At 37.6% G+C, this 19,417-nt stretch overlaps 1 protein-coding gene across 1 annotated transcript in view; it reads right to left on the bottom strand.

Moving 5' to 3' along the window:
• The window catches only part of Tbc1d32 (TBC1 domain family member 32), a 220,742-nt gene that overhangs the window by 141,228 nt on the left and 60,097 nt on the right, over positions 1–19,417 (bottom strand). The window contains exons 13-17 of the mRNA XM_057761363.1: positions 18,852–18,944; positions 15,350–15,492; positions 11,413–11,540; positions 5,643–5,844; positions 4,349–4,431 (exon numbers count right to left, since the gene is read on the bottom strand). Of these exons, the coding sequence (XP_057617346.1) occupies positions 4,349–4,431; positions 5,643–5,844; positions 11,413–11,540; positions 15,350–15,492; positions 18,852–18,944 (649 nt within the window). The remainder of the gene's footprint in view (positions 1–4,348; positions 4,432–5,642; positions 5,845–11,412; positions 11,541–15,349; positions 15,493–18,851; positions 18,945–19,417) is intronic.

The following is a 19,417-nucleotide window of genomic DNA, read 5'->3' as shown; positions in this document are numbered from 1 at the left end:
TTCTATTTTATTTGGAAGTGAATAGTATCATTTTTCCTCAAAACACATTTTTGTTATAACAGAAAGAACACTTTATTGTTTTCATTTATTGACAAAGTTGAACACAAGACTGCATGCTACACAGCAGAGCTGCCTTTATAAAAAGTCCCTCTTGTCTCTCTGTGATGCTAAATGACAGAGACATATACATGAGTTGACCCAAAGAACAAGGCATTTATGTCTATGGATCTTCAGACTATTTCCCTGCAATTAAAAATGGAACTATGAGCAGCCAGATTTTTGCAGCTCTTAACTATGTTCATTTTGTACCAGTCAAAATATTTTTAAGACTGATAACTTTCTGCACAGATTTTAAAAAATAACAGAAACTGTTGTGAAATATTACTTTAAGTATGGAAAGATGTGTTTCATTTGTCTATGTTGTAGAATATTACTTTCGCTATTTAAAGATGTGTTACATTCGTTTATGCTGCATTTGTTTAACTATGTAAAGGTGTGTTGTTTCATCTTGCCTGCCTAAGGTACCTGATTGGCCTAATAAAAAGTTGAACAGTCAATAACTAGGCAGTAGAGGGACAGGTGGGGCAGACAAGTAGAAAGAATAAATAGGAGAAGGGGAAAGAGAAAGGAGGGAGAAGAGAATGAGAGAGAAAGAAAGGGAGATAGATGCTCAAGGCAAGTCAGCCAGGGAGCTGCCAGTCAGACAAAACAGACTATATGCCAGTTCAGAATAGGCCATACAGAATGAAAGAAAGGCAAAATGTAGATGAAGAAAAAAGAGCTAATTTAAACTATAAGAGCTAGTGAGACAAGCATAAGATAAGGCTGAGCAGTCATGACTAATATTAAGTCCCTATGTTATGATTTAGGAGCTGGTTGGTGGTCAAAAAAAGCCTACAAAAGAAGTCATAAGAAAAAAAATTGAAAAAATTCTATATTCCATAAAAATATTTTATTGCTCAATTAAATACTGAGAATTTCCTAAAATTGAGAAAAATATACAACCTGTGTATGAATTAAAATATCGTCCAGAGTACTTAAGTAAGTTAACGTAAGTCACAGAGATTAAGCAAACAGTTAAATTACAAGCAAGAGCTGCCACCACCTATTAAACATGGGCCGCCATATTGTAGATAACAAGACCTGTCAAGAGCCATACAGTCCAGAAAATAATGTAATGGTAGCTTCAAGAACTGATGAGAAATGTTTGCCTGCATCAACATTTATACATAATTAAACTACTTAGGAATAAGAACATATGCTTAAAGTAGGAAAGACTGTGTGGTGACAGTGTGGTTTGAAAGAACAAACATTTCCAGACATAATAGATTAGCTTGGTATGGCAGCATACACCTATAATCCCAGCACTTGACAGAGGAAGAGTCTGAGGCCAGCCTTGGTAACATAGCAAGTTATAGATTAGCCAGGGATGCACAGTGATCACCTGTCTTTAAAAGAAAAGACAGGAAGGGAGGGAGGAATTAAAGTAAGAAAGAGAAATACATAAGAGAGGTGAAGGGAGGAAAAGGAAGGAACAGAGGAGAGGAGGGAGGGAGGGAGGGAGGGAGGGAGGGAGGGAGGGAGGGAGGGAGGGAGGGAGGGAGGGAGGGAGGGAGGGAGGGAAAGCAATTTAGACATAAAAGACAGGAATAGTTCACCACCCTCAGAGCTTAACAAACAATCAAAGCAAAACTATATTTCGAAACTAAAAGGTATAAAGGTAAAAAATATGCTTATGTGGAGAAAAGGTCACAAGTTACAAGCTGTAGAATAAAATAATTAAATGGTCAACAAGTGTAAAGCTTAACAGTGTAAAGAAGTGAATTAGGTATTAAAAGAATTCTAAATATCTACAACATTGAGAATTGTGGTATGTGTAGAAGACCACTGATTCATGAATATACATCAAACCCATATTGCATTTCAAAACACAACACAAATACCTAACAACTCTATACTTTATTTCTAAAGGCTACAGTTAGAGTTAGGAGGTGGCTCCATGGTGCAGTGGACAGACAGTGCATTGCACCCCTCCCCTGGACTCCATATTCTGACCTTCTACTTTAGAAGTGTTTGGCTTTACCAGAGGTAGGCAGGATCTAAAAATCCCAGACAAATAAACAGCCCAGCCCCAGCTAAAACTTGTTAAAGCCTGCCCAACAACCCCAGATTGTATGCCCTTCCCTAGCCTCCACACTAGGACCCACAGACCCAGTATCTTTACTGGAAGCCAGAGTGGTCCCCAGGGACTCCAGGGAAGACACCACCCACCACCTGCTAATATTCCTTAAAAATGCCAAAATTATACAATGGAAAAAAGAAAGCATCTATAACAAATAGTGCTGCGCCCAACTGGATTTCAGCATGCAGAAGAACACAGATAGACCTATATCTATCACACTCACAAAACTCAAGTCCAAGGAAATCAAAGACCTCAATATAAATCCAGATACACTGAACCTGAAAGAAGAGAAAGTGGGAAGTAGCCTTGAATGCATTGACACTGGAGCCAAGTTCCTGAACAGGACACAAATAGCATAGACACTAAGATTAACCATTTATAAACAGGATCTCATGAAAAGTTTCTCTAAGGCAAAGGACACTGTCAATAGGACAAAACAGCAATCTACAAAATGGGAAAAGATCTTCACCAGCCCCACATCTGACAGAGGGCTGATTTCCAAAATATATAAAGAACTCAAGAAACTAGATATCAACAAACCAAATACTACAATTTAAAAATGGGGTACAGATCTAAACAGAGAATTCTCAACAGAAGAATCTCAAATGGCTGAGAAACACTTAAGGAGATGTTCAACATCCTTAGCCATCAGGGAAATGCAAATCAAAACTACTCTGAGATTCCATTAACACCTGGCTAAGATCAGAATAGCTAAGATGTCCTCGAACTCACTCTGTAGACCAGGCTGGCCTCAGACTCAAAGATTCGCCTGCCTCTGCCTAGTAAGTGCTGGAATTAAAGGTGTATGCAACCATTGCCCAACTAAGCATCTACTTTTCAAACATCCTGAACTCTAAAACAGTATGAACCAATTCCCTTAAATTCTCTCCTTGCTCATATGTTGATACATGAATCTAGCCTACTGATTCTCTCTAGATAGTCCTAACTAACACAAACATATGTGTGTATGTGTAAACTGATATATATATGTGTGTGTGTATATATACATACATACAATACATATATATATATATATATATACAGATACACATATATCACAAACATAATATCTGGGGTTCGGAAACCTCTTTTTCTGTGGCATTGTTTTTATGTAGAGTACATACACATGTAACACTGCCTCTCTCCACCTACATATAAAACAAAGACAAATCACAAATGTAGGGCACTCTTGCACAAGCAGGGCCTCTTATCCAGGACGCTCCCTCAACAGAAACAGCTCTCTGTAGCAAACATGTATTCTGTTCTGCTTTATATGCAATGAATTTGAGGACAGTGAGGTGTGCCTTGAGGAAAGCTACGGCTACAGGCTGTGACTAGACAAAGCTTGTCTAATTTTTCCGCAATTTCTCAATGGAAAAATGGGGGAAAAAAACAGCAGTTGATAGTGTTGGATAACTATATTAGAAAAAATATATAGGAAACTTCTAGAGACTGAACTATTTTGAACCTTTAAACTTTTCTTAAATTTTAAAAAATTAACTGACTTTGTAAGTTAAGTTCTAACCTACAAAAGAAAAAGAATTCAAACTCAACATTTAGCAAAGAGCATCCCTGAAGACTGTCCCTGCTATGTTTTCATACTGTGCCAACACTCAACCACAGAACTAAAATAAGAACCTGGAACATATAGGTCATGAAACCTTAGTTTAACAAAGTGTCTTCCCTGCTAACCTGATAGCACATATTTATAAAAGAGCATAAAGATATACACTGAAATATTAATTTATATAATTTTCAAATGCCAAACCATAATTAAACTGTACTTCTATCATATTTTGAAAAACACATAAAATGAATTTCAGCAGCATTTGAAAACATTTTACTTCTACTGAACATGCAAATTAATTTTCCAATTTTAGTATTTGATAATTCTCCAGTTTTTCTAAAAACTCTGCAATATTCTAAGCTTCCTAATGCAAAATATAAATACACAATGAAGCAAAAGTTATCTAATATTTCTAGATCTGTTAATAGCTATCAGTATCACATAATCTATAAATAATAATAAGTGAAATTTTCCTTAAAGCTCTATGCATATAGTTTAACTTCCTGGAAAATATTTTGCCATAGTTTTCCAATGAATTTCAATTATTTCTATATTATTTCAGCAAGCACAAAAGAGAAATGTTAAACAAGTACACTTACATGTTGGGAGATTCCTGGCTCACTGAGGAAACTGAGTCTGAGCCCTCTACTGGGGTAGGGATCCTTTCCGATAGCAAGCTTGTCTAAAAGAAAGGAAAAACAAAAACAAAAAATAAAAAAACACATTAGTTTGTTTCTCTGCTATTCTAACTGATAGCACTTCTGCTCTTTTAAACTCAATGCATTTTAACACAGTTGCTTTCAAAATTAAATTATCTGTTTCAATAAAACTAAAAGATTAAGCAATCCCCTGGTCTATGCATGGCCCCTGCTTTACTATGTTCTTGATGTCATAACCTCCACAGAAGACAGTGAGTCTAGATACAAAGAATTCAGCTAAAGCTTCTGCTACCACAATGAAAAATGTTATGGTAATCAGGTAAACTTTTAGGGCCTAGCTCTACTAAAAGAGGAGGGTCTGAATTCATTATGTGCCAAGTTAATGATGGAGGAGGGTCATCTGTCTATGTGTTACTTTCATTGGCTAATGAAACTGCCTTGGCCCTTTGATAGGACAGAAAATGCTGGGAAGAAGGGAAGTGAGGCAGTTGCCATGATTCTCCGACTCGAGACGGATGTAGGCTAGAATCTTTCCCGGTAAGCCACCACCTCGTGGTGCTACACACATTAATAGAAATGGGTTAATCAAGATGTGAGAATTAGCCAGTAAGAGGCTAGAGCTAATGGGTCAGGCAGTGTTTAAAAGAATACAGTTTGTGTGGTGTTATTTCAGGGCATAAGCTAGCCAGGCGGCCGGGAGCCAAGCGGCATGAAAAGCAGCTCCTTCTACAGTTAAGAAGCATGGAGAGCTAATACCACCCACGATGATGTGAAAGAAATGATACTTAGTCTGGCATGGTGGCACATGCCTTTAATACCAGCACTCAGGTGGTAGAGGCAGGCAGATCCACACCAGCCAGAGCTAAATAGTGAGGCCCTGTTTCAAAGAAGGAAGAAAGAATGGAAGGGAGGGAGACAGGGAGGCAGAGAGGGAGGGAAAGGAAAAAGACAAAAAAAAAAAAAAAAGAAGAAGAAGAAGCATGTCCCATTAAAACATCCTGTCCATGCCAGACAGTGGTGGCACACACCTTTACTTCCTGTACTTAGAAGGCAAAGGAAGGTAAATTTGAGTTTGAGGCCAGCCTGGTCTACTGAGAGAGTTCCAGGAAAGCCAGGGCTACACACAGAATCCCTGTCTGGGGAGGAAAAAAATCTGTCCAGAGTAGTATTTACAGTGATGCTTGTAACTGAAATAAAGACCTGCGGGGTGGAGGGTGGGAATTAAAATACATACCTTATTCCATGCCTTTGCTATAGATTCATGTAAACCATAAGGAAGCAGCACCTGTAAGCCTTCACATGTGGCATATATTTGACGACACACAGAAATAAAAGCTCCTTTAACTACAGGCAACATTTCTGATCCAGAGAAAATAGAAATATCTTCATCAAGAAGTTTCTTCGAAAACTTGGCTATTATATGAGCACCTGTAGGACTAAGAAGAGATCACAGATGTGATTCCAAGGCCAGGCAGGTCTGGCTTCATGCAGCACCAGCAAAACAGCCCATTTAGACACAACTCATTTGCTAGTTCTCTTTAGATAGCTCATAGCATTCACAAACAAGTCAATATGCCTCATCCACCAACACGAGCATGGCTGTTCCAGTGGAACATGGGAAAGGGTAATTAGATAGGGGGAAACAGCCACATCTACAGACACTTAAGAGACACAGATGCCATGTGGTCAGGGTCACACATGAGTGCTCTTGATTTTCCAGTGAGCGAGTCTTATAGTTTGAGCTGTTGCTACGTTCCCCATCACAATAACAACAAGCCACCCTAGAAGTTGGAGATTGTTTTCCTGGCAATAATAATAGCACAGACAGAAATGCTTCCAATGTAAAACCTACTGTTGTATTTTAATGTCCTCAAATAGTTTTTCCCATAGTCCTTTGAAATAGACAGTACAGATTACAGAAATAACTTGCATAATACCACACAGCTAATATTTGAGAAAGAAACAAGGTAACCTAGTATGTCTAACTACAGAGAAAAGCAGTGTTACTACTTTTTCTAGATGTTTAGCACATTGAACTCAAAGGAGAGGCAATAAGCATTAGACTAGGAGAACACTAAAGCCTCCAGTTACCTTTCTCCAGCAGCATTACAAACATTTCACCATCCTTGTCTTGCATATGGATCCCAGCACACATCTCTAAATAACAAGATCCCTATTTTAAATGTAATATACCCACATAATTTTTATTATTTTATTATTAATTATATTATTATTATTATTAGGCATGCCACATCAAACTTCTCTGCATTCTCTTAAATATGTCATTACCAGCCGGGCGGTGGTGGCACACACCTTTAATTCCAGCACTCGGGAGGCAGAGGCAGGTGGATCTCTGGGAGTTCGAGGCCAGCCTAGTCTACAAGAGCTAGTTCCGGGACAGGCACCAAAGCTACAGAGAAACCCTGTCTTGAAAAAACAAATATATATATGTCATTACCTCTAGACAGGCTTGTGTAAAGGACATTTCATACAAGTCTTATAGGTTGTGCCAGGGGATTTAAACCACCTGTGTCCTTTTGAATCAATGATTCAATGATTTTATATTTGAATGATTGTTTTCCCATAGTATCTTCAACCCCACTTCCTATTTCCCCAAATGTTCTACAAGATAATAATTAGATCTAGAGGTTTAAAGTTTGGTTCTCTCTCTTTTTTTCTTCTTTGGTAAAACAAGTTTGTTAGTGGTATGTGCCTCCTGCATGAATTCAACACTAACCTGGTGGTCCCAATTTTGGTGATACTAAAAATTAGCTTGGCAGATGGCATTTCTAGCAAGAAAAGCTTTACACTTGATGATTTTAGCAACTATTATGGTGACTACCAAGATTTTATAAAGAAATACCACATGCATCTTTTCTGCTTTAAGAATTTTGTTTGCATTTACTAACTAGACTTCTCCCGCAAATATTTTTTCTGTATAACTCTTTAAAATACAGTGTGTAAAGTAAAGTTGGAAAAATATTCTAACCTTTATCAATTTGCAAAGTAATAAATACATTTGGCATCTTAGCAGACTCTTTAAGAAACTATTCAGCCCATTTTGCTTTATTTTTATTATTTTTATATTTTTAATATTTTTAAAAATTCATGTTTATAGAGCTAATATATTTCACCCTATTGCACCCATTATTTTTGATCCTCAAGTTGCACATCTTAAAGACAGTAGAATCTCCCTCGAGGTACTTTTGGCCCTATCCTGCTAGTTTTAAATAACTACCTTGACTTCTAGAAACAAAATCATGCAAGGGTGATTCTGTATACTTCTTATCCCTGACCTAGAAACAGTCATTTCTTCAAGGCTTCCTGTCTCCTCTTAGCAAAAAGAACAGGAAACAGAGATACCATAATGCAGGTAACTGTTCACTGTCGATAATACCATTCCTTCGAAGCCTGTTCTATGGTGGTGATCTGAAAAGATGAAGCTTTTTAGAAGAAAAAGTAAGTTCATAAATGCATTTCCATTATGAATTTAACAGTCAAGATTTTACTTGTTTCTTTAATTTTATGCTTTTTATATCTAACACTAAAAAAATAGTTCCCGATGTCATTACATATCCATTTATTATCCATAACAATTTCAAAGTAACACTAATACAGTTTCTAAACATACCAAATACACTGGCACTGAAGATTATTTCCATTACACCACTCTCTACAAGTTCAACGATAATGGGGTTACTAGATGAAATGAGTTTGTCACTAATATGACTGTTAAGTTTACTTACTCGCTTACTTTGTAGGTTTTAAAAACTGTGAGTTCTTTCTTTTGAATTTGTTTAACATTTGAAGCCTAATGCAGCTACTTAGTTGCAAAATAAAATCCAAGTATGACCAAAGTATTGATCGTGTCTCCATATATGCTCTGCTCTTCTCTTCTGTTCCCTAGAACTGTTTTCCTTGCCTTCCAAGCTGTCATTAATAATTCCCTCCTAAGCGATAAGCAAATGGATGACCCAACTGTCCTATTATACAAAAGGCAGGGTTCTATAAACATACATCGTCATAAAGCTAATGCCAAAGCACTTCATAAAAATATTCCTAAATTCTTGTGTGTCTGTGTGTGTTTATGTATGTGTGTGCGTATTTTTTCTGTGTGTGTAACAGTCACAGGACAACCTGGAGATCAGAGGACAATTTCAGGAACGAGCTCTCTGGTTCTGCCATGTGAGTCCCAGGAATTAAACACAGGTCATCAGGCTTGGCAGGTGGCTTGTTTCCCTGCTAAGTCATTTTCTGGTCCCCTAATTCCTTTTTACAGCTAGCTAGCTGCTCACTGCTCCACTGTGAAAAACAAAGTTTAATGAGCCAGACTCTTGTTAATTGTACTTGCCAAAATTCTAGTATTTTCCCTAAAAAAACAATTGATACAAACTTTACACAATGATGATTTGGAAGGCACTTCTGGTAATTAACATCTTGTTTGTTCAGCTTCAATGTGAAAAAAACTTTCTTTGAAAATAAATCCACATACACATCACATGTGACTGGCAGAACCCTGATTTCATCTAGAAATATTATTAATATTCATATAGAAACAGAAAAACTTACTAGTTTTTAAATTACTAATGCCAGGCATAGAGGCACTCATTTTTTAAAATTTTTCTAACAAGTAACTTCATTTTTTTTTAATTTTATAAAAACTAACAAATTAATAAAACATCACATATCAAAATTAAGCAAACTCAAAGTCCATGCAATTTAATGAACTTACATAGAGTTAGAACTGATTACTTAGAGGAATCACAGTTCAAGGCTGGCTTATAAGGTCTTATTTTTTAAAAAATGAAAAAAATAAATTTCCAAAGGATTAAGTAATAGATAAGGAGGTCTTAGAATTCATGACAAAAGATAAATCTTCCTAATTAAAAAAATATCATTATATACTTAAAATCTCCAGGTAAATATGGCAAACTGAATGTATAAGGGAAGGGAAGCAAAGGGAAGATTAAATCAAGAGGACACACTGATGCTCGTGATCCAGCCCACCTTCCACTCAGTCTCCTGCTGAGAGGCTGGTGTTTTTTAAGGCAGGTAACTGCAAGAGGCTTCATTAGGGCTTTCCCAGGAAAATGCCATGGCATTATCTACACAATATAAAGACCACAAGTGACAACTGCCCTTGTAACGGTTACCAACATCTAAGGAATAACAAAAGAAACCAAAGCAACAAAGAAAAACTGAAGGGAAATGAGAAAGTATGAGATGACAATTTCATTATCCATGGAACTGAACAAATTTACTATACTCCAACAGGAATAAGATGTTCTGCTTCAAGCACACAATGTTGTCCTTTGATACCTACACATATATCATAGCATGCGTACGCCTGTGAATACATGTATGTGCGCACACACCACACACATGCAAATATACACACACAATCAACAAGATCAAGAATTGATTTTCTGAAAAAGTCACAAAATTAAGTTTCAAATTAGCACAATAATAATAATAATAACAACAACAACAACAGTGAAGTTAAAATGATTAGTACCAGAACAAGAGCAGAGATTTTCACCACTGGTAGCCCAGCAATTACAAGATAGCCAGAGCATATTATTGGCAACTCTAAACCATAAATAAGTAACTTCACCATTTCTCTGAACGATACAACCTGTTAAATTTCATACCAAAGGAAATAACTCTGAACAGGTCTATATATCTAATAAAGAAATTAAGCAATTAAAAGAATTAGATAACACCAGGTTATCATTGTCTCACAAATGGATTTTATCAAAATTTTATAGAAATTATAACAGTTCTCCACAATTCCTTTCACAAGACAGAAACAGAAGAAATCATTTCTAATTCATGAAATAAGCTTGTAGTAAATATCAAAAAAAAATATTCTGGGTTCAGCGGTTGGTATGTGTCAGCATGGCAGAGATACCTATAACCATGAGAAACTCAAAGCCACAATGGGGAAGAGGAATATTCATAATCAAGTGTAACTTACTCCCTGAGTAGGATGCTTGGCACTTAGAAAAAAATTAATGTCAGGGCTGGAGACATGGATCAGTGGTTAATAGAACTGGCTGTTCTTCCAGAGATCTTGAGTTCAATTCCCAGCAACCACATGGTGGTTCACAGACATCTGTAATGGAATCTGATGCCCTCTTCTGTCATGTAGGCATACATGCAAATAGAGCTCTCATATACAAAATAAATAAATATTTTTAAAACCCAATTCTTCTAAAAAAAAACAATTAACATAATTCATCTTAGCAATAGGCTAAAGACTGCTCATTACAGTGTCATTTATGGAGGTAAGATCTGAGGCACAGCCTGCTGTTAAGGAGGGGGGGGATCTGAATAAATTAAAATAAACTAAGTAAGAATATAAAGCTACAATAAAATGATGTTAAATTCCGTATTCACCCAAGAAAACGCCCACGTTGTATTTAAGTACTGAGATTTAGGGTAAAGTACATGATGCCATTTTATAAACCAGTGTAGACACATTTACAGTTTCCCGGGACTGCCCGAGTATCGTGTCATCAGAAGTACAGAGAAAGCCTAGAAGTCTAAATGCCACAAGACTATACCACTGCAAAGGAGGAGCTAGGACTGGGTGACAGCAGAGGAGGAAAGGGGTGTGGCTTCTCCTCTGAATCTGTTTGACTGAACCCAACTATCTGTGGTTTCAGAAGTTTGGGGTTTGTCAGAGGGTCTTGGGAAGCAGGTGAGAAGGTGTGGGTTCCCATGTGGAATGACGCCCACTACCCTTACTGTGAGCTAAGATTATACAGTAATCTTTGGAATTAAGTAGTAATGCCACCTTCAGGACATCCCACAACCTCTTCTACCCTCCAGGGGAGCCTGCAAGCACATGGTGCACATAAACTTGTGCAGGCATACACATATACACGTAAAAACAATAGATAAATATTTTAAGAGATTACATCAAAGATGGCTTAATGTGTCACTAGTACCTGCTTGGGAAACCTATCCACCCCCGAACACAAGCTAACATGTCCACGCACCTCTCTTCTTCAGAAGAGTTCATGTTTTCTCCATAAAGAAGCAACGTAAGTCCTTCTTCTACAGAAGCAATTCTTGCCAAAATATCCGCTATGTGAATTAAAGCTGTTTCAGAGCAATCTGGAGCAGCCTGCACATTTTTAAAAAAATGACAAGACAAGTCATATAATTTTATGATGCAGCAGGGGTGGAACGTAGCATAATAAAATTGTATGGCTACAACAACAACAGAAACCTTAAGGACTTCTGCTTGTGAAATAATATGTCTGAGTTAAATGTGTCATTAGATTATATTCTTTCACCAGCAGAATTGATGAGCAAATAAATCCAAGATTTTCACCTAAGTCAATTATTGAGAATCATGTCTGTATTACAGCTTCATGTGTAGTTCTGGATGCCAAATGCTGTAGCCCCCTCCCTATCTGCATTGTCTTGTACTTTTCAGGTACCATATATCTGCAAGTTCATCATGATATATATGGTATCTAATACACTAACTTGGGTTATATCAGTACCATCCCCTTATTTACCCAACTGGACAAAGATTGACTAGAGACAGCCAGTTCATGAGCTCACCGATAGTCAATAATATCAACCACATGGACAACAAAGTTGATCAGTCATATCTGCTCAATTTAAATGGAATTGTTAATACATCTTAGCCAATATATTATAGCAGAAAGAAAATATTGAAACCTGGAAATTAAGTTAATGCTAAAGTCAACTTACAGAAATTCCTGTTATTTTCAGGGTCTACTTATTGCTTTCTTCCTGCATGAATGCTAGTGTCCATATTCTCTGTATTTTAAAACATGCATCTTACAACTAATACAATATTAAAATTTTCATGAATTCCACTAATGAATATGAATCAGGTATAGTCCCCTATAATTATATATGGGAGGGACTAGAAAGATGGTTCAGTGGGTAAGAGTACCTGCTAACAAAGCATGAAGAACCAAATTCACGTACCCAAGACCCACATTTAAAACTAAGCATGACTGTAAGTGTCTGTGACTCAGGAAGTGACGGGAAAATGCTGGGGCTTCCTGGGTGGCTCCGGGTTCCAGCAGAGAACCTGTCTCAACAAAAAGAGGACTAAAAGGATACACAAAGTGCTCTGTGCTACCCAAGGCACACACAGGCATGCATATCTTCCCATACATGTCTGCACATCACACACATACAAATTATATTCACTGTGTGTGTGTGTGTGTGTATGTGTGTTGATGAGGATGATGATTACTGTTGTGAACCTGAAAGAACAGAGAAGTACCAGGTCTTGAGACACCTGCAGTGATTCTCTTCATTACGTTAACTTATGTGGTAGTGGTGATCCACCCACTGAGGGGGGTGTCATTCCCTGGTTTGGATTAGGGAAGTGTAGAAAAGCTGCTGAGCACAGCATGTATTAGTCTCTGTTTCTTAACTGTGGATACAATGCGAACAGCTTCTATGCCCCTACCATGATGGACTGCCTCTTGTATTAGGAGCTAAAATAAACATGCCTTGTTCTTTTATAATACCCAGTGCAGAGCGCCAGTGTGGCAATGGGTCACTACATGACTCTAGATATCTGAAATTAGACATTAGATGTCCATCCCTTTCTCTTCTACATTATTTTCTTGAGTTATTTTGTAACAGCAATAAGAAAGAAAAATAAGTACACATATCTATAGTAATTCCAGCACTCATAAGGCTAAATGAGGCAGGAAGACTGAGAATCTGAAGTCAGCCTAGACTATACAGAGACCCTGCCCCAAGAAAAAATTATATGTGTGTGTTGGTGTATATACCTGTGTACGCATGTTTGTATGTATATGCGTTTATGTATGTACCTATGTATGTATGTGTATGTGTTTGTGTATGTATGTTCTGCTTGTACATATGTACACAGAAAATATAAAGATGTAGATACACATACACAATTATCTCACAATTTTCATACATAATCCATTTTCATATAAACCACTTTTCTTGAAACTTCTATCTAGAATGTGTTACATCTCTCACATATATTAAAGTTCTATTTGTACCCAAACATTCTTGTACCCAAAGAACTGTCAGACACACAGTTTTCCTATAGAACTTTCTGTTGCTCATTCTAAATATCTGCTCCACAGAGAGTGATCAGAGTAACCTTCTTACAGGCAATAGCATGTAACTGTTCTGTATATGTAACTTTACTACGGTAAAGTAAAAACCTTCCTTTTATTTAGACAGCAAAGGGGAGACAATATGGAATCCCCCTTTGTATACCATGAATATGATTTATTACTATTGGTTAATAAATAAGCTGCTTTGACCTATGGCAGGGCAGAAAATAGCAAGGTGGGAGATCCAAGCAGAGACAGAGGGGAAATTGGCAGAGTCAGAGATACGCCATGTAGCTTCCAAAGGAGAAGGAAACCAGAACCTTACCAATAAGCCACAGCTTCACGGAGATACACAGATTAATAGAGACTTGGGTTAATTTAAGATATAAGAGCTAGCTAGGAATATTCCTGAGCCACTGGTCAAACTGTTGTAATTAATATTGTTTTTGTGTGATTATTCTGATCAGGGTGCCCAGAAAACAAAAGCACTGTCTCCCTTTACAAAATAATACTTAATTGTCTTCTGGATTAGTAATATCCAAAACAGCACTGCCAGACCAGTGGCTCAAAAGATTATGCTGGATATCTTAAATTAGATACTAGATAGATGTTTACCGTGTATCAGTGAACTAGCCTATACTCGAGAAGGATGATTCAAAACCAGCAAGATAGTATAGAGGGTAAGAACATTTGTCGTCAAGTCTGATGACCTGAGGTCAATCTCTAAGTCCCACATGGTGGAAAAAGAAAAAAAGAATTGGACAAGTGATTACATATACACCACAGCACGTGCATGCCCTCCCAAATAGATACGTGCAGTATCCAAAACTGCAAATAACAATTCAAATATAAGGACAACTGCAGAAGGACACAGCACAAGAATACAAGAAAAAGAAAAAACACCTTAGTCTGCACAGGAGGGGTGTTTCCATGTGGGGCAGGTTTCATTTGGTGAAGGGGGACTTAATAAACAAAGAATACATAAACTTGTTTAGAAAATTTTATAAACACAAAGTTTAAAACGGTGACATTTTACACAAGTCAACAATGTGTGGCCCAAGAGAGAGGAGAGTAAATATGCTACAAAGCAGGTAACAGACATGAACCTTCTCATGCACTCAAAAGTCACCGACCAGAAGTTTAAGTCAGAGAAGTGGACAGCTGTATTGAACACACAGCCATCCTGGTGAGGACAGCAGCTTCATCAGGTGTTGGGTGTCTGGTATGAACAGGTTACTTCCCTTGGCCTCAGGTTATTCTCTGGGGAAATTCTCTGGCACAAGGAAGCACACTGTGTAAGCTGTGAAGACAGCACGGCTGTTCAGCTCTGAGATCTCACTGTGTGAACTGGGAAGACAGTGTGGCTATTGACGGCACACAGTGTGAACTGGGAAGACAGCATAGCTGATCAATTCTGGGGCTGCACATGCCTTTTGTCTCACACTAGTTCTTTCTACGTGGCAGAGTTGGCTCTTCAGGAAAACAATTGTATTTCCAAAAGCTATAAAACTGTCATTAAAATACATAAGACATTAACAAGATTTATTGCATTCACAAGACAAATGGCTTCTTAATAGAATAACTTTTTTCTAAGTTTTTCACACCAGCAGACCTAAGCTTGATTAAGAACAAAAATAAAATGTAGTATGTGTATGTGCATTCCTGCCTCCTGTCATAACTAATGCATCAAATACCTGCATAAACTATGATTTAACAATGATCCATACAGCAAAAAGATTCATGTAAGAACTATCGGTAAGAAAATATCTCAGCCATGTCAGAAATAAAGATGCCCTGAATATTGGCCATTGAAGAGGCTCCTTTCCTCTCTGGCGACACCCACCGCGGTTCCTTTCATCAGGTTATGAATGGGCTGAAGGAGTGTCTCTGTCACGGTGCTGTTGTACAAGCACTCCACGGCACATTCTTTCTGGTCGCAGAGGATCTGCAGGACGTCAGTCACCATACTTGCTGGAGAGTAGTTCTCTGAGAAACAGAAAGAAGGTCAGAGTCAGGACACCACTAGGTGAGGCTTTTCACTTTGCACTGTTTCCTGCTCCACCAAGTGTTCAGGGAATTCAGCTGTTCAAAGACCACACAACTAAAGTCCAAAGATGAGAATTAGAACCTGAAACTTCTTATCTCAATCAGCTTACTGTCTCTTCAAGCTAATAAAAAAAATGACAAAAGACAATATACCATTTTTCAGTCGGACACCAAATGAAGCCTTGATATGAAAGAAAAGCTGAAAGACTCGACTTTTCCCTTCTAGAACACAAGTTCTTTATGTTCACTTTGTTCACGTTCTTGCTGTACTCAGGTGTATGAGGTTAGCAGAAGTGAAGCATTTAGATAGAGCTCTGAGCAAAAGGAAAGCACACAAGAACTGACACTTCCAGAAGGCGACACACTGCTATTCCGAAAGGCAGGGAGAACTGGGGCGTTCCTGTGACCATCACATCCTTTTAGAACATGAGTTAGAAAGCCAAAGGTGGAAGCACTTTTGTAACATGGCTGGAATGACCACTGAAATAAATGTGATGATTTAATATTAGACAGCTAATCTACCCTCCTCACATTAATGTGATATGAGCGCCCTCAAAAGAAAGAGTACAAAACTACTAAGGTTTTTAAAGTCAGGTTACAGTAGTCTTCATTCCATAAGCATGTTAACTTCGAGTTCACACCCGACCAGAAAAGAAAGGCGTTAGTGATTTTTCAATCAGTTCCAGATGAGAAACCCTGTTTCCAGTGAGAAACACTATCAAAGAGCACTTGGCCACTCACACAATAAAGTAAACACCTATTGAACAATGCATAGAGCACTGCAGCCTGAGAAGAAAGACAGAGACAGTCAACTAGACAGTAAGTCAAAATATTGATTATTTTTAATAAGGAAAGACCATTTTCACTATGAGCAACACTATAGAAAAATACAGCAGGGGTCTTAAGCTAGTCACCATTTGTGTGAAGACAGAGAGGGACTCAGAATCCCAGTTAAGAGCAGTACACTATTATAACCACACAGAAAATACCGACTAGCTGGTACATAGCTTCCATGACTAATATGTAACCCAATCCATTTTTTCTCTTACTTATTCCACTTCCTCTCAGAATATGTTCTAGCATTTCCAAGCTAGTTCCCAATTTTAAAAGACTATGGTCTACAATTCTATTTCTGGTATTTTGTTTTATTTTGGAGATTTTTATTGCTATACAAAAGAAAAGTAGAAGTTATTTTAAATGGCAATAATAGGAAACATTTTTATAGGCTGGTTAACATACATAAGAACAAATGGCAATGTAGAATAAAACATAAAGGACTTCTTTTCTTTACACTTAACAAAAAAAATCCCCAAAACAACTAAAATTTAGATTTGAACCATATGATTGTACCTTAAAGTATTTTATTCATTTTTTATTTGAAAGGAGCCCATAGTTGAGAGACTCTGAAGTTTAAAAGATTTTGGATTTTATTTTAAAGAGATTGAGTTTTTTAAATTTTTTTAACTTTCTTATTTATTCTGTGTCTTTCACATCATTCATCTCAATCCCATTCATTTCCTATTCCTTCATATCCACCCTCTGCCATTTCAACTTCCCTACCACGAAACTAAAATAAAATAAAATTTAAGAGAAAAGAAGAAAAATCTCATCATGAAAGTTATAATGTGCCACAGTGAGTTGCGCAGTAAACCCTTTTATCTATAGATTTTATGTGCACGTGTACATTGCAAGGAGTCAGTGGTCTGGTTCAAGGCCTCTGGTTTCTGCTACACTATTGATCCTGGGCCCTCACTGGTACTGCTTTTGGATATCCTATTGCAGCCATGTGTGGTGGAGATTCTACATCTTCGGGTCTGCAGGACAAGACCCTTCACATGCTCCAGTAGATCACAGATGGGGTGGTCATTGGGGTAGGCCAACTCATAACTCTGGATCTGGGCCTAGGAAGTTGCAGGGCTGGTCATCCTGCCAGCTCTCCTGTCTTCAATACCAGGGTGAGCTCTCCAGTATTGGCCTTGCTAGTTCATTCCTTGATGCTACGAGCAAGGGGCGGGGCCACTTCTGCTTTCACTTCCTCACCGTTGGCTTTCCCACACACATATAGATACCTGTATGGCTAGCTCTACAGTGTTGCCCAGGCAAGGTGGAGAGGCCACTCTCCCAAGTACTGCAGTTGGTGAGGGAAGAGACTGAATTTTGATATGCTTAAAGTTTTAAAAACTCTGGAACTTTTAAATTTTGGGATATTCCATATTGTGATGTTCCTACTAGTGTGAGATCTTGGGAATGTATGAGAAAGGAAAGGTTGTGCCTTAAAAGTGATGTGTTTGTGTGTCAAGTAGACAAGGGGTCAGTTGTGCCAGCTGGCTTTATATCAACTTGACACAAGGTAGAGTTAATTGAGAGGAAAATGCCTCACAAAGATCAGGCTATCAGCAGAAATGTAAAGCATTCTCTAACTTGACTGATGTGGAAAGACTCAGTCCTTTGTGGGTGGGACCACCACTGAGCAGGTGGTTCTGGGTTCTATAAGAAAGCAGGCTGAACAAGCCGGTTAGAAGCACCTTTCCATGGCTTCTTGCTTCCTGGTTTCTGCCCTGACTCCCTGTGATGATGAACAATGATATGGAAATGTAAGCCAAATAAACCCTTCCCTCCACAAGTTGGTTTGATCATGGTATTTCATCACCAAAATAGCAACCGTAACTAAGACAAACCAAATACAAACAAGCTGAACAAAATACCTTAGAAAGAGCAAAGGGTAGAAAATAATCAAATAGAAGCATATCTATCAATCAAATTCCTCTTGATATGACTTGAGAATCTTGATATTAAGAAAACATTAAAATTCTCAGCCAAACAGACTCCAAATTAAAACATTAATAGATTAGAAAAGTCTTTAAACATCTATGAACAAAACTGAACTTAATGGCTGACTTCAGAACCAATGTTATGTCTTATAAGTAACGTAGAGTCTTAATAAAACCTATTTATCTTTTTTTTTCCCAAGATCTACTGAGTAAATTTGGAGCACGGGAGTCACAGGAGAGGATGAAAGAGGAGAGGGAAGGAAGAGAGGGGAACAGAGAAAAATGTATAGCTCAGTAAAAAGAATTAAATAAATAAAAAAACCTATTTACTAAAATAGATAAGTAACTCCAAGCATCAAGAGAAAAGAAGACTCAGATGTTTATTGCTAAATAACTCAGAGAATCAAGACAAGAGAATGCTCAAATGTTTAATTTCTTTTCCTCCATTTAAAAGAGATGCATCATGAGTTGAGTTTCCAGTACCACAGTTAATCAATCAACCAATCAATTTAGGAAGGGGGCATTTACCTGAATAAGCAACTGATGTCATCTTTGGACAACTTGGTGAGTAATAGATGAGTTGAGTAAACAAAACCAGCAGATTTTTGAGAGATACTGAATCTTTACAAAAAAAAAAAAAGAAGAAGAAGAAGAAGAAGTAATTTGTAACATGCTTACAAGCTAAAAGAAAAAATTTATCTACATTCATCTACATTCCACTCACTTGTAAGATTGCATCACAGTTTCAGTGTAAACCCAGTAAGAGGAGAGCTGTGAACCCACTACTCCAGAACACAATGCCATTACACCAACTGTCTTGCTATGCTAAGGCATAGTTCTGCCATCTGTTTGAAGCTGATCATTTAAATCCAAGACAGATGCACGAGTCTAAGCATGGCTATTTGAGTTAAATCAATTATCACAAGTAAAATTCAGCTTAGTATGTTGGATCAGCTAGCTTTTTTAGCATAGTAGAACAAGGTCAGCATTTTTTCCATGAAAGGCTACAATAACTTAAGCCTTCTGTCCAAATCATCACAAGCACTCGGGTTGACTACTGGAGCATGAGGTGGCCATACACAATCAGCAAATAA

The sequence above is a fragment of the Chionomys nivalis genome, chromosome 2 (genome assembly GCF_950005125.1).
Source record: "Chionomys nivalis chromosome 2, mChiNiv1.1, whole genome shotgun sequence".
In the NCBI taxonomy this organism is placed as follows: domain Eukaryota; kingdom Metazoa; phylum Chordata; class Mammalia; order Rodentia; family Cricetidae; genus Chionomys; species Chionomys nivalis.
This window is presented reverse-complemented; position numbering and strand designations above follow the sequence as displayed.